The sequence below is a fragment of the Lolium rigidum genome, chromosome 3, assembly GCF_022539505.1.
Source record: "Lolium rigidum isolate FL_2022 chromosome 3, APGP_CSIRO_Lrig_0.1, whole genome shotgun sequence".
NCBI lineage: Eukaryota > Viridiplantae > Streptophyta > Magnoliopsida > Poales > Poaceae > Lolium > Lolium rigidum.
Window position 1 is genome coordinate 100,611,841 of NC_061510.1, and position 13,790 is coordinate 100,625,630.

Here is a 13,790-nt window from a genome sequence, read left to right on the forward strand (position 1 = left end):
CCCCCACAGTCCCACGGCCCCAGACACTCTGTCATGCTCCGCCAACCTCGCCGCCCACCAACTCGCGCCACCACGGTCACACAACCACCAACGCCGTCTCACCGTGACCCATTGACGAAGACCGATGAAACCGATAGGAATCACCCCGAGCCGAGGAGAGCCTGGACAGCAGCCACGCGGGAGGGCGCAACCTCCACCGTCAGTTGCGGTGACAGACCGGACGCAGCTACAGGAGCAAACCAGGCCCCTCTGGCCCGGCCGAGCTCGTCGGGCTCGTGAAGCTCTCGTGGCCGCACTGCAGTCCACGCGCCGCCGTCCTAGCCACCCTCCGCAGGAGAAGCTCCACCAGCCGCCGGGAGCAGACCTCGGGATGCCAGACCTGGCCCGCCCAAGCACAGATGGGGCCCAGATAGGCCCAGATATGGGTCAGGGCCGCGCCGCCGCCACCAAGCCACCCGGAGCTGCGCCACCCACGGTGTGCCGTCATCGCCGAAACCTTGACCACCAGGAGGCACCGCCGCTGGCCGAAGAGAGCCCCCGCGCCTCCCTGCCTAGCGCGCGGGTAAGGGACGGCCTCCGCCGCCGGCACCGCGCGGGCTTTGCCCGACGGCGGCGGGGAGGGGCGGAGGGGAGCTCGGGCGCTAGGGTTAGTCGCCCTCCCGTCGCCCGCGGGGAGCGACGCGGAGGGCCGAAACCCGAATCTGATGCTCCACTGGACTAAATATCAAACTAGCTAACCATAACGAAATACTCGAAATAAGGAACAAGCGCATCAAGGTTGGAACCAATCCAAACATGTTTGGGCCTCCAATCACTAGCTTACATGCATAGTCGGATCTTAAAATTCTGGCTAAGAATCACATCTCCTTTTTCTTTCTCTCGTGTTACTTGGTTGTGGTGTTATAGCATGTTCTCTCACCCTCCGATAGTCTTGCTCTCACACACAGCCGCTAATAGTGACTATGGTTTTCTCCTCCTTGCCTCTCTCAAGGAGGTCTTGTTGAATGGAAACCTCGAGCAACAGTTTGCATGTGTTACTTTCGAACTTTTTTAATCTCGTGAATGTCAGAAATCTATGATTCTGAAATGGCGCAACCACAACCCTCCGATTTCCCGATCTAACAACTCACTGACAACTTTGTGTTTTTGCAAAATTAAATAAAATGCCACGTGTCAAATTTTGATTGGGTCACGCTGGAAAATGTGGCGCGATTGGACTCGTAAACTTTTTGGGCTGAAATTAGGTTGCCAATGCACCTCCCTGTAGAGCAACATGGCCCAAACACACCATCCTTCGAAAACTTGTTTTTAAAGGCAACTGTATGTATAGGAGTGCTATCTACCACATACTATGCTTTGAGATTGGTGAAACTACTTGTCCCCTTTTTATAAAACTGAAACATAATTGAAACAAATTTGAACAGTAAAAAATGTTTCACAAGTTTCATAAACACGTGAGCAACATATGTGAAACTTTGTGAAACATACTTTGAACAGTAAATTATTTTTCACAAGTTTCAGACATGTTTCACAAATTTAGACATATTTTACAAATTTTTTGAAACTAGATCAATACATGGGTGACGTCAGCATGAAGTCATCACTGCTGTACCTACAGGAGCCGGTAAAATCGCTGCGTTCCACCATCCTTCGCCTGTGGCGTGAGTCACCATGCAAGCTCGTCCAGCACGCGCGCTCCAACCGGAAGAGCTAGGCGCCACAAGCCAGCAAAAAGGCCGCGCGCGCTTGCAGGTACGACGACGGCAGCGCCAGCTTTCAGTGACCCTTTTTCAGTTCCCTGGGAGAAAGAATTCCGAGCAAGCGTACTCTTCCCGCATCGCCCCCGTGCTTGCTCGCTGCCCCTCCCGCCCGGCCGGCCACCCCCGCGTTTCTACAGAGCATCAAGAAAAAATAATGTCGAAAAGCCAAACGCGGGGGCATACATTCCCGTTGACACAACGAATCTCTCCTTTCCCCTCCCCGGGCAACGCAAAACCAAACATATTCTCCCCCTCCTCGGCCGCGCATCCGATCGCCGCTAATGCGCCATCAACTGGGCTGGCGCCAGCAGCCAAGGAGGAATTTTCTAAAGCCAACGGCAGTGATCGCGCTCGCTAATCCATCTCTCCCCTCCCGCCGTTGCTTTTGCGCGGAGGAGGAGGAGATGCCGTGAGGTGTGGGCGGCCGGCCGCCCTTCGCTTCACCCTCAATCCTTTCCTTTCTGTCGCGGCCAACTCCACCACCTAGCTAGCCTTTATTCTCCAAGAACTTAAGCCCCCCTCCTCCCCTCCTCCGTCCATTGCAATTTCCAGCTCAACTCGCCTCTCGATCCTCCGATCCTCCTCGCCTGCTTCCCGCAAACATCGTGATCGCCGCCGTCGTTCTTGACACCGCGAAGTTCTCCGCCGTTATTCTTCCTCGTCGTCTGCTGTCCGCGCCGTGCGCGTGTCTGTGTGTATATATGCTGTCTTGGAGCACCGGTGGTTCCTGTGTAGATGGGCTACGCCCCGAGGACCTCTGAGCAGTGCAGCCACGGTAATAAGAACTCCTCTGATCGTCAAGCTATTTATCTTCTTGAGTTTCTTACCGTTGCCGTCGTCATGACCTCGTCGTTGAAATTCTGTTCGTGTTTCTATGTGGTTACTCCAAGTTTTTTACGTACTACAGCAGTACCCGTCGTTAGCCTAGCACAGTTCGTCCTTGTCCTGTCTCAACCAGATTTACCTTTTGTTTGCCGCCTTTACATATGAATAGTTGCCTTGTCTGGACTTTAAACAGTACAGGATATAAACTGTCGGCGATCCATTTAACATAAAACGAAGCGAATTGAGGAAAGGCGAGATGAATTTTTCATCTATATATCTTTCTAGTACAAATTTGTAGTTGCATGTCGTGCGACGCGATCGGTTTAAATGGGAGTTTTAGTCTATCCACATCGGCAAACTTCGACCTATCGATTGATTGATGTGTCGGCTAACAGCCCATCTTACAAGCACTTATTTGAAGATGATATCCATTAGACCGGCCACATCATGTGCTATTCCCTGAAAGCGAGTTTCTTTACAATAGAGCTTGCCCATGCATGCAAATGGCGTGGAGCAAATGGTGTTGCAATCAATCAATGTAGCAATGGCTCTGCTGAATCAACATTAGACTGAAACTGACTCTTACAATCCAGGATAAACTCTGGTCCACCAAGATAGTGACTCAACCTCCTGAACCTGATCACGTCTGCTTTGCCGTCGGTGAACGAATTGGTCCTAGGACTGAAAAAGGAAGATATATCGCTGTGATTAGCATGCTGTAGAGGCGATCATGTTAGCAACCCAAGCAATTTCCTATGGTGTTCTGTCCCTGTGTTTCTTGATCCTGTTCAATGCAGGTATTATTTGACCCCTGGCCTTTTTTCAATGATGGTGTTCCAATTAAACGTCTCATAATAATAAATATAAAATTTAAATATTTAACCATGGTGCTGAACAAGAAAATTACGTTAGTCTGCATATCACATAATTACTGAAATTGATAACTGTCAGTTCATGAAAGTTCAGAGCTGCTTTCTTTACAACTCTAGCCTGTGCATTACAAGTTGACTGAGATTAAGATTGGCTAACTTTGGCCTGCTGACTTTGGGGTAACTTCACAAGTTGACTGAGATTAAGATTGGCTAACTTTGGCCTGCTGACTTTGGGGTAACTTTGAGACACTACCATGTGGACCCCACATATGTTGGCCCCACATGTCACTAACTCATAGTCCTGACTTTGGGGCTTGTAAAGTCAACCAATCCCTGCCCGCAGTAATCTAAGGTCAAGTCAAGGCTCAGCTAAAAGTGTTGTGATCTAAAGCCCCTCTTCTAACCATTGTTGCTCGAAAGTTTCATATCCAAACAAGCATACAAGTAGATACCTATTGTGTGCCTGCTTTCACCTGACAGGGATTGGTTGTTAGGAGGTTGCTCTCCACTGTTCAGCTTCAGCCACTTGTGTGAGATCCTGCTGGTATTTTGCTTGGGCCTGTCTGAAGACTGACGTTAGCATTGCTGAACACAGAGAGGAGATCTAGCTTCATGAAGTGGCTCTGCAATTTCTTGAAGGGGACAAAGCCTGGGGAGTCGAACCGGCGGCGGCCTCGGGTGATGGGGGGAGAACAGAGCACTCTCTGGCAACATGAACCGATCAGACCGAAGGTACTGATACCCTCTCCTTGCCAGAGTATCATTTTTCTTATGCGGCTCTTGCCTATCTTCATGAAACTCTGTTTCATGGCTCACATTCATTTTACTGCTACATTTACAAGCTAAGATATGTTGTGCCATCCTGGAACAAACAGTTGCTTAAGCTTTCTTTCTATGCTACCTCCAGAGGGAAGAGCCGCCTAGACCTGACAATGAAGAATTGGACCGTCAGATTGCACTCTCTCTTGCAGAGGATGCCAAACACCCTAAAGGTACAAGCATATACCATGTAAACCTTGTCCACAATATCTCAATGCCGCGCCTTTCTGATCTGCCTCTTACTCTCATGACAAACTGACAATGCACCGTTTCTGTTGAATTCCATGCAGAGCGAAATCAGAATAAGGGAGAGAATGATGAAGACCTTGCCAAGGCCATGCAAGACAGTATGAACATGAATCCTTACATGCCTCACAATCCTTATGGCCCCGCTCAGGCCTTGCCTAGAGCGCACAGGTTAGCTACCTTTATTCATCACTTTGTTGTCTCCAATGAATGAATACATCATAAGACCACGTGTGTGAAGAAGCCATCTGCATCCTGCAGGGTCTGTGGTGGTTGCAAGCATGAGGTAGGACATGGCCATTACTTGAGCTGCATGGGAATGTACTGGCATCCTCAGTGCTTCCGTTGTTCTTCCTGTACCCACCCTATCCGCGAGACTGAGGTATAACCATCCTACCCTTCTCATAGGCCCCTTAACGGGACGCCGGAGTTTTTTTTCCTGAATTTGGCGGCAATTGAACTGTTTCCTTTACTAATTCAAACAAGCCTTTCAAACAAGCTATTTATCTTTATCTTTGTGTTTCCCAGTTCACCTTGCTAGGTGCAGAACCATACCACAAGTTGTGCTACAAGGAGCTACACCACCCAAAATGTGATGTCTGCCTTCAATTTGTAAGACTTATCTCTGCATGAACTCGGTTTGTAGAAGAGAGGGCATTGACAGCATTCCACTGAAACACCCCTGCAAACAAAGCCTTATTTTGTATGCATGTATTTCTGCAGATCGCGACGAACAGGGCAGGCTTGATAGAGTACAGAGCCCATCCATTCTGGGGACAGAAGTATTGCCCTTCCCATGAGCTTGACCGCACACCTCGTTGCTGTAGCTGTGAGAAAATGGAGGTACATATTTGTGGGAAATGGTGAAGAAATAATTGCATTCTTGTCTTCCCTTCAATTGAACATTTCTGTCTTTGCCTGTAAATCCACATAGTCATTGGCTCACAGCTTCCTGAGTTCCTTCTCAGTATATGCCATAAACGCCAGATATAAAATTACTAACACGTGTTGATTGGAGAAAATTAAATCGTCAGGAGACCAATGCTTGAAATTACGGCTAATCTGTTAGTTGAACTTGTGCAACATTTAGACTGATGTCCCCGCATTTATAGTTTTTTGAATTGTCACTTTAACCACATTTTTATTTTGTGCAATTCTCCAGCCAAGGAACACAAAGTACATGTCGTTGGGAGACGGCCGCAGTTTATGCATGGAATGCCTGGATTCTGCGGTCATGGATACCGGTGAATGCCAACCACTGTACCACTCTATTAGGGACTACTACGAAGGGATGAACATGAAACTAGACCAACAAATACCCATGCTCCTGGTTGAACGGCAAGCGCTCAACGAAGCTATGGAAGGAGAGTGCAGGGTGAGTTCTAATTCAGTTAACCATCGATGTGTATTCGACACGCAGTCTTTGCAAATACTAATGATCATGAGCACTTCTGCAGGGTCCTCACCACATGCCTGAAACAAGAGGCCTGTGTCTCTCGGAGGAGCAGACAGTGACCAGTGTAAGTACAATCTCTCAACCTAAATCATCTTTTAGGCATCAAAATATTCAGTGGATCATTCTTTTGACTCTTTGTGGTTTTGGTTTCTCAGATACTTAAAAGGCCCAGGATTGGTGGACATAGATTACTAGATATGAGAACTCAACCACAGAAGCTGACTCGGAGATGTGAAGTCACTGCAATTCTTGTCTTGTATGGACTCCCCAGGTGAGTTCATTCTTCACTGAGACTGGGCACTTAGATCAGAATAAATTGTTGGGAGTTATTTGGCATTCTTTGACCAGTGCATGATATTTATGAAATCAAAATATTCTCCACATAATTGCAGGTTACTAACTGGGTCCATCCTTGCCCATGAACTGATGCATGGGTGGTTGCGCCTCAAAGGTACTTGTACAAACACTTTGTACTTATCTGAGCCCTCTGCGGGCATTGTTATGTACTCTGATCTGACTTATGAACTCTGTATAATGGTTACTTCAGGTTACCGAAACCTAAGCCCAGAGGTTGAGGAAGGTATATGCCAAGTCATGTCTTACTTGTGGCTGGAGGCGGAGATTCTCCCAGCTTCTACAAGACACGCTCATCCTTCATCATCTTATGCTTCTTCTTCATCGTCCTCATATCGACCACCATCGTCCAAGAAGGGAGGAATATCTCACACCGAGAAGAAGCTTGGCGAGTTCTTCAGGCATCAGATCGCGAATGACACTTCAGAAGCATACGGCAATGGTTTCAGAACTGCCTATAAAGCTGTCAACAAGTATGGCCTTCGCCAGACACTGAACCATATACGCTTAACCGGGGGTTTTCCTGTGTAATAACACTTGAAGGAAACACAAATGTCCATATCCAGAAATGTAGGGATCATACGCACATACATAAGGAGATGAATGTGCTACACAAGGATTCATATTTCATGACCTTGCGTTTTCTGAGGGGTCATGTCAGAGTGAATCAGAAAAGAAGTTGCATTTGCTCGAAGTAACAGGATGGCAGGTGTAATAAGATGACATAGCACCAATGTAACTCGCGGTATTACCCATGCTAATGTATTGAGGTATTTCTTTATGTATGTATCAATGTACTATGTGTGCAAAGTAAGTTATTTGTTATTGGTCTGCGCAAAAAAATGAGCATCCTTTAGGTGATGCAGGAAAAGAAAAAGGACAAGTATCGTAATTTAGCAGACTTACAGGAAACTCGTTTACCTCAAATCCGACCTCTTAAGCAGGCCTCACTAACCTATTCATTAGCACCAGTCAGCACCTTTACATTCTTTCTGCATTATTAAAAGTGCAAGTCAGAGAAGGAACCAGACAATTCTTACCTTCGGGGGACAGCCACCTTGTGTATCAGTTCGCGCAGTTGATACACCAGGCACTGATGCTGGTGTGCCACTCCAGCAAAGAACACATTGGCATATCTATTCAGTGAAGTTCTGTAATTGTCTTCACTTCTTTCTTATTTTTTGGTAAAAGGGCAACTGTCTGAGAATGAGGTAGGAGGAAGTTGAGAGTTCCTTACGCATTTTTCCAATAGTTCGATATATTGCCACTGCTCTGAGAATGAGGTAGGAGGAAGTTGAGAGTTCCTTACAGTGTTAATCCAATAACTTTTCACCATCAATACATCAGAAAGTTTAACACAAGAGAAGACCACACTAACAAGGAAAGTGCCCAACCGAAAAAATTAATGCATCTTCGGCATCCTATAGTTGAGGTACAACATTTGGCAAAAAATCAAATAGATGCATGATCCATATCTGGAAGACTAAATAACAAGACTATTCACAATCACACAACCAAACTCATGCGTCACAGGTCATAACCTCACTGTTAAGAACATGAATTATATCAGAGGCCGTATTCCAGAGGTACGAAAGGTCATCAGGCTGAAGACAACAGCCACATGTACCATTACAAGCAAAAAAATGTCAACATACACAAAACAAGGGTGGACAGCAAAATTTTGGAAGACCTACGGTAGTCACTAAATCCTCTTGGGTGCACTACAAGATCTGTAGACATAAATATCATCCAGTGATATTAAGTTATCAAATCCAAAATTTAGCACCACCTAAATTCTAACATATACTACAAACTGATCTCTTTCCCTCTCTAATCAGGCTCCAATACTATTCTGGCCCAAGTATCAAAACTGTCAAGCACAATCAGACAAAATCTATTCATCTGATGCCCCTCCTGTGAACATGGACTTCAGTGTCTCGTACGTCATAAAAATGAGGCCAACGCTCGGAACCACCTTGCAGTACTCAGGCAAGATCCCTCTATACAATCCTTTATAACCTTCTGTGCGGACAATATGTGTGAATGTTCCAAATAGTCCTGTCTTGTAGACATTAGCCCTCCCACCTGCACCTTCCAGCTGCTTGCGGCGTCTTACAAGATCCAACGGAAATGTAACTGGAATACAACAAACACAAATAATCAAAACAAAGTTCACTGAGTTTGACAGGACCATAAGACAGTTCAGAAATGACCCAATAATAAGGTGCTTGTTCCTTCTTGTTCCACACAAAATCATTTGACCAGATTAAAAGGATTGTGCTAATGTCAACTGAGAAATGAAAATAATATCAACTACATGAAAACTTGTCAAGTAAGAAAGTAATTTCTTGATTCACAAATGAATTCATTGTTTCTCTGGCAGATAATTTTCATATTTAGATAAGCATTTGATCTTCTTTCGTTACTTTTCCAGAAACTTGTTTTCTTATGAGTGTTTGGCATGTGGATGATTATGATAATCCCGTTTGCCTAACCAGCCTTTGCCTATTTATCTTTTGGCTAACCAGCATTTCCCAATCTCCACAGCTACTTCATCAAAAAAGTTCAGTAACCACAAGTCAGGCCTTAGAAATACAGATGATATTCTAACTTCTGAAGTAACAACCTTACAGGGTAGACATACCATTGACTGTATATAGACTTGATAGCATTTATTTTACCCAAAGATATGTAGGTATTTAGCTCTTTTTTTAGAAAACAAAGTAGAAAACATCTTTACAACTAGGAACTGGGGCTCTCGGAGAATGTGAACAGGACTACTAGATTATTAAAGACTGATAACAAAGGGCAGTCTGTTTATAGAGAACTTACAAGTTGATGATGCAATTCCGGAAAGACTTCCACAAGCCAAACTGATCAAGACTGGGGAATCACATGGCCTGTATTGAATCAAAGGTTAAAATAATCAAAACTAACACGAATTTGCATGGATGTGACTTAGAGTCAGCATGTATCATGTACAACTTACCTCTCTAATAGCCAATGGGATCGCAGCGTTTCATAAACTGAGAAGCTTATCGCAATGCTGGGGCCTACTCCCTGTGTTCCAAAGAATTACCAAATGACATAACAAAAGAAAGAAGCTCATTAAACTGAAAGACCAAAGAACTACAAAATGTCCATACCAGTAAAGTGGCACCAAGACCCTTGTACAACCCCCTGGGGCCCTCATCTCTGCAGATCGCAAACAGAGCATGAGATATGCCCCTGTAGTAAGCTGTGTTTGTCTGCGATCATTCAAATAAGAAAAAAAAGGTTCAGAATCCCATATTTATGCGTTTGGCATGGGCCCGTCCGTATAAATGGGTTGGTACTGCAGGCAATTATCTATCAACATCCAGCATTAAGTACGTAAAGAACTCTAACAACAGAGAGTTTGTGTTTTTTACTTTTGTTTTCGAAAGACATGGCAAGAGGTGCCAAAAAGAATTAGTTCTCTCTAGCAAGAAATAAGAATCATCAATCTTTTTTCTTGGGCTAGGAGAATCATCAATCATGTTACTGGAAACTGGACATTTTGACATTTCAGTGGGAAATTTCACAATAGCTTCTGCAAATTTCAACACAGAGTTGGTGACAGCAGCTTACCTGAGCAGCCAGACGTGTCCGTACCAAATCCAGCGGGTATGTCATAGAAGCTGCCGTTATCCCAGACAAGCCACCGCCTAGCATTCTGACACCAACATCGGCACCTAATCCGCTGTTCTTGTCGAGACCAGGCAACATCTGGAGCCACTGCTCGCCTCAACATTAAACAGATTAAGTAAATGCCGTGAATATCATACAGAGTAGGCATCCAAATTTTAAACAAAAGCACCTGTGCTCACATATTTATATTTCTCGTACGCGTAGAAACTAATCGAGGAGTAAGGTAGCCGGTGCGCGATAGTGACAAGGTTCCCTTTCCAGAACGCTCGGGGACCTTCTTCGTAGACGATGCGGGACGCCTCGCGCCATATGGTAGTGTTGCGCATGGTGGCCACGTCCGAGTGCATCCCTTGCACCTGCAGGTAGAGATTAAGGTTCAGCAATTTCAATTACAGACATGCTACTAGTATCAGTAGGCGGAGAGGGTGATAATATGTGCACATCAGACCAAGCCGGGGTTCTTCGAGAACATCCTAATGTACGCATTTGGATCTCTCTTTATACAGTTATAAAAGTAGTTTTGCCTTAGTGGCAGAGTTTGCACGAAACTAAATGCACTCAAATCCCCATTTCTGCGCTGCCGCAGGAACTAGCAGTATAGCAGCCTGGTGAAGAAGACAAAATCGTAGAGCAGTCCGCGCGATACTACCAGGGCAGAGGAAGAGGGATTGGGTGGCCGCTTTGGGTGTTATTAAGACTCACCTGGAAGAGTATGGTGAGGCGGGCGAGCGGCGCGGTGCAGGTCTTGCTGACGGCGCCGGCGACGCCGCCGGCGAGGAGGTGGAGCGGCGTCGCGAGCTGCTGCTGCTGCGGCTGCGGCTGCTGCTGCGTGGAATAGCGGCGCGTGGCGACGGCGGCGGCGCCGTCCACGGTCGCGGCGGCCGCCATCCCCACCCTCGCCTCCGTCTGCATCCTCCCCCCTTGGCTCTAGAGCGCGGTTGACCGGATCAGCGCGGTGGAGGATCGCGTGAAGACGACGCGGCCGCGGGCATTAAACCCTAGGCTAGTTTTGGGGGCGGATTGTGGAGCAGCGGGCTTTAGGGTTTGGGTGTGTTTTCCTTTCTGAATTGTTTTCTCCGATGTGGGGCGGCCGCGGCACGGCAGGCGCGAATAAAGGCACGGTGAAAGCCGAGACCGACTTGGAGAGGAAGAGAGGCTGGAATAACTGTACCGTATTCTTTTCGGAGAGGGGAATAAACCGTCATATTTGTTGCTAGTACCAATTTTCCAACAAAATGCTTGAATTTGTGTTGTTTACGGAAAATTTAGTACTAGTCCAGTAATCGGTGAAGAAAAATCGGTTGGTCACAAACCTTTTAATAGGAACACAAAACAGCACTGCCTCATAGGCTGAGACGCTCCTCGGCCCCCGCGTCGCTCCTCCTGGAGCGGCTCGGGCGGAGCCCCAAACCAGCACCGCCTAACCGCCCCCTCCCCCTGGTTCCTCCCCCGCCGCCGCTGGTGGATGCCGCCGGGCAAAGCCCGTGCGGTGGCCGGTGGCGGCGGGTCTTCTCCGCGCAGCGACGATGCAAGTCCAAGCGGGCGTCGGTGCGGGCGTTCGTTGGTGCGGGTGTTGCCGGCCGCGCCCAAGCGGGCGTCGGTGCGGGCGAGGCCGACCGCGGCCAAGCGGCCGCTGGTGCGGTGAGGCCGGCCGCGCTCACGATGGCGGCGGTGCGGTTGGGCGCCGGGGCGGCGCCCCGGCTCCGGGGCGGTGGCCGGCGATTGAAGGATGCCGCTCGGCGTGGACAGCCGTCGGCGCCGGTGCGAGCGGCCTCGCCCAAGCGGGCGTCGGTGGTGGAAGTGAGAAGGGCGCAGCGGCTCGGGCCGATGGAGGTCGGCGGCCGCGGCGATCCGCATGTCGCTTGCGCCCGCCACGCGGGCCCGATTGGGCCGGATCTCGGGCAGCCCGGGCAGCGGCCTTTCCGTGGTGGCGCGATGCACCGCTCCGGCTGCTTCCGGCCATGGTGGAGCGGATGGCCAAGCGGTCCTTGCTCCGGATCCGGGGCCCGGCGGCCGAGGCTCGTTTGCGGTGCCGCCCGGGCCGACGACTGGAAGTTGGTGCGGTGCACATAGGCTCCTGGTTGCCGGCAGGGGTGCTGGTCATGAAGGCGTCCTTTTGATGGTGCTCCGGCGAGGTATGTGGAGCGGTTGGGTGTGACTGAGGTGTGCCGGGAACTCAGGTTCCGGCGAGATGCGCGATTCTCCGGATGAAAATCTTGCTCGACTTCCGTCGGTGCTGGTGACGACGTCACTATTGGGTGTCGTTCGCCTTGTTGAAGGCGTCACTGTGGAGATCGTGCACCTCTCCGACTCTTGGTTCTTGTCTTTGGGTGAAAACCTAAATTCGCTTGTCGGATTGGCGATGGCGGCATCCTCGATGTCGCGACTTCGTTGGAAGCATCGTTTTGGAGACTTAGTACTGATGGGAGCACCTGGACTGCGGTCAAGCGGTTGGCCGGGCACTATCAAAGGCGGACGTTCTTGGAGTCCGTGGTGATCGTGGGGTTGCCTCGTGGTGGCGATAGCAAAAGCACACTCGACATGCGAGACGGCGTCGACGAGTCCCTGTTTTCCGCCCTCTCAATACCGGAGCGGCACATGCCGCCTCCCTTCGGTTATGTCTTCTCTCTCTGGTGTTGTTGAAGCCGACGAACAAGCTCGTGGCAATTGTGATCGATGCGACATGTTTGGAGTGACCTTGGTGCTGTTGCAATGAAGGTGAAGTCGTCCCATCGTAAGCACGATGGATGATGTTCGCTAACGCTGCTTGCCCCGGTGGTGTGCTTTTCTGTTCGTTTCGCTCCTAGCCTTCCTGGCGTCCTTTATGTCTAGCGGTGCTTTTGTTGATGTAAAGGTTTTCGCTCGGTTTTCCTTAAATAAACTGAGCAGTTTTTGGTCTCTGTACCTTTTTCTTCTAATGCAATGAACACAGCAGCTCTCCTGCTGTTATTCAAAAAAAAAAAAAAAAAAAACAAACCTTTTAATCGAGACGACATAACTTTCCCGCATGATGTATTTTTTCCAAAAGGAAAGGAAAATCCTTGGAGAAGGACAGCCGCGGAAAAAACCCACGGGGCAAGAGGCTTTTGCGGATGGCGGTGGGGCGGAATCGAGGTCGGTGTTGTTAAATAACAAGATATGAGTTACGGTTAGAGATAGATAGAGTCAAGTTGTTAGGAGTTTGTTTCCTAAACAACTTGGGCTTCACGTTGTAATCCGTCGGACCCAGATGAGGATCACGATGGCTCCTTCTTTCTCTCATCTCTCGTTGTAACCTCTCGATGTAATCTCTTGGGCCTTGCCCCTATATATTAACACGCAGCCGATGGGAGGCCAACCATCGTTAAACCATAGCGTGAACTTTCACATGGTATCGAGCCACTTCTTCCCAAACACATCTAGCCAAATTCATGTGCCTCGCTCCTCCCACCGCTGCCATGGTTAATCCCTTCTCCGGCATCGGCGTGAGCGAAAAACTCGACAAGGAAGAACTACCTCCTATGGCAGTCCCTTGTGCTGCCTCCCATCCGTGGCGCCCGGAGGATGAATTTCCTCGACGAGAAGGCCGAGCCACCACCGAGTCCATCACCGTCGAGAAGGACGGCAAGACCACCAAGGAGGAAAACCCCCGCGTACTATACGTGGGTAGAGGCGGACCAGCAGGTACTCGTCCTTTATTTTGAGCACTCGTCGCCTCGATGTTGCCTGTTGCTACTATTGGCATGGACACGGCGGCTGAAGTATGGGCAGCGATCAAAACCATGTTTGCTGCCCAATCGAAGACGCGGG

At 48.6% G+C, this 13,790-nt stretch overlaps 2 protein-coding genes across 3 annotated transcripts; one reads left to right on the forward strand and one right to left on the reverse strand.

The window, feature by feature from the left end:
* The first annotated feature begins 2,160 nt into the window (after positions 1 to 2,160).
* LOC124702038 (protein DA1-related 2-like) lies at positions 2,161 to 7,117 on the forward strand. Of its 2 annotated transcripts, none has more exons than XM_047234135.1 (12): positions 2,161 to 2,535; positions 4,053 to 4,189; positions 4,365 to 4,449; positions 4,567 to 4,693; positions 4,784 to 4,904; positions 5,051 to 5,134; positions 5,246 to 5,365; positions 5,685 to 5,897; positions 5,980 to 6,042; positions 6,134 to 6,249; positions 6,371 to 6,429; positions 6,526 to 7,117. In XM_047234135.1, exons 1-12 carry the CDS (start codon positions 2,496 to 2,498, stop codon positions 6,861 to 6,863), a joined length of 1,503 nt encoding a protein of 500 aa, XP_047090091.1. In that variant the 5' UTR covers positions 2,161 to 2,495; the 3' UTR covers positions 6,864 to 7,117. The 2 variants fall into 2 exon arrangements, with proteins under 2 accessions (XP_047090091.1, XP_047090090.1); XM_047234134.1 differs by lacking the exon at positions 2,161 to 2,535 and adding an exon at positions 3,016 to 3,382.
* A 747-nt stretch (positions 7,118 to 7,864) lies between these two features.
* On the reverse strand, positions 7,865 to 10,913 carry LOC124697876 (mitochondrial substrate carrier family protein B-like). Its single transcript, XM_047230408.1, has 7 exons — positions 10,704 to 10,913; positions 10,181 to 10,357; positions 9,942 to 10,088; positions 9,479 to 9,580; positions 9,322 to 9,392; positions 9,165 to 9,232; positions 7,865 to 8,468 (listed from the first exon to the last, which is right to left on the reverse strand). The coding sequence occupies exons 1-7, from the start codon at positions 10,911 to 10,913 to the stop codon at positions 8,227 to 8,229; spliced, it is 1,017 nt and encodes a 338-aa protein (XP_047086364.1). The 3' UTR covers positions 7,865 to 8,226.
* Between the last annotated feature and the right edge of the window lie 2,877 nt (positions 10,914 to 13,790).

Coding starts and splice junctions, on each gene's coding strand:
- LOC124702038 (XM_047234134.1), top strand. CDS start 3,316: ATGTTAGCAACCCAAGCAATTTCCTATGGTGTTCTGTCCCTGTGTTTC. Junction 4,450..4,566: donor GGATGCCAAACACCCTAAAG/GTACAAGCATAT, acceptor AATTCCATGCAG/AGCGAAATCAGAATAAGGGA. Junction 6,043..6,133: donor AGGAGCAGACAGTGACCAGT/GTAAGTACAATC, acceptor TTGGTTTCTCAG/ATACTTAAAAGGCCCAGGAT.
- LOC124697876 (XM_047230408.1), bottom strand. CDS start 10,913: ATGCAGACGGAGGCGAGGGTGGGGATGGCGGCCGCCGCGACCGTGGAC. Junction 10,089..10,180: donor CGTACGAGAAATATAAATAT/GTGAGCACAGGT, acceptor TGAGGCGAGCAG/TGGCTCCAGATGTTGCCTGG. Junction 9,393..9,478: donor GTCTTGGTGCCACTTTACTG/GTATGGACATTT, acceptor TTTGGAACACAG/GGAGTAGGCCCCAGCATTGC.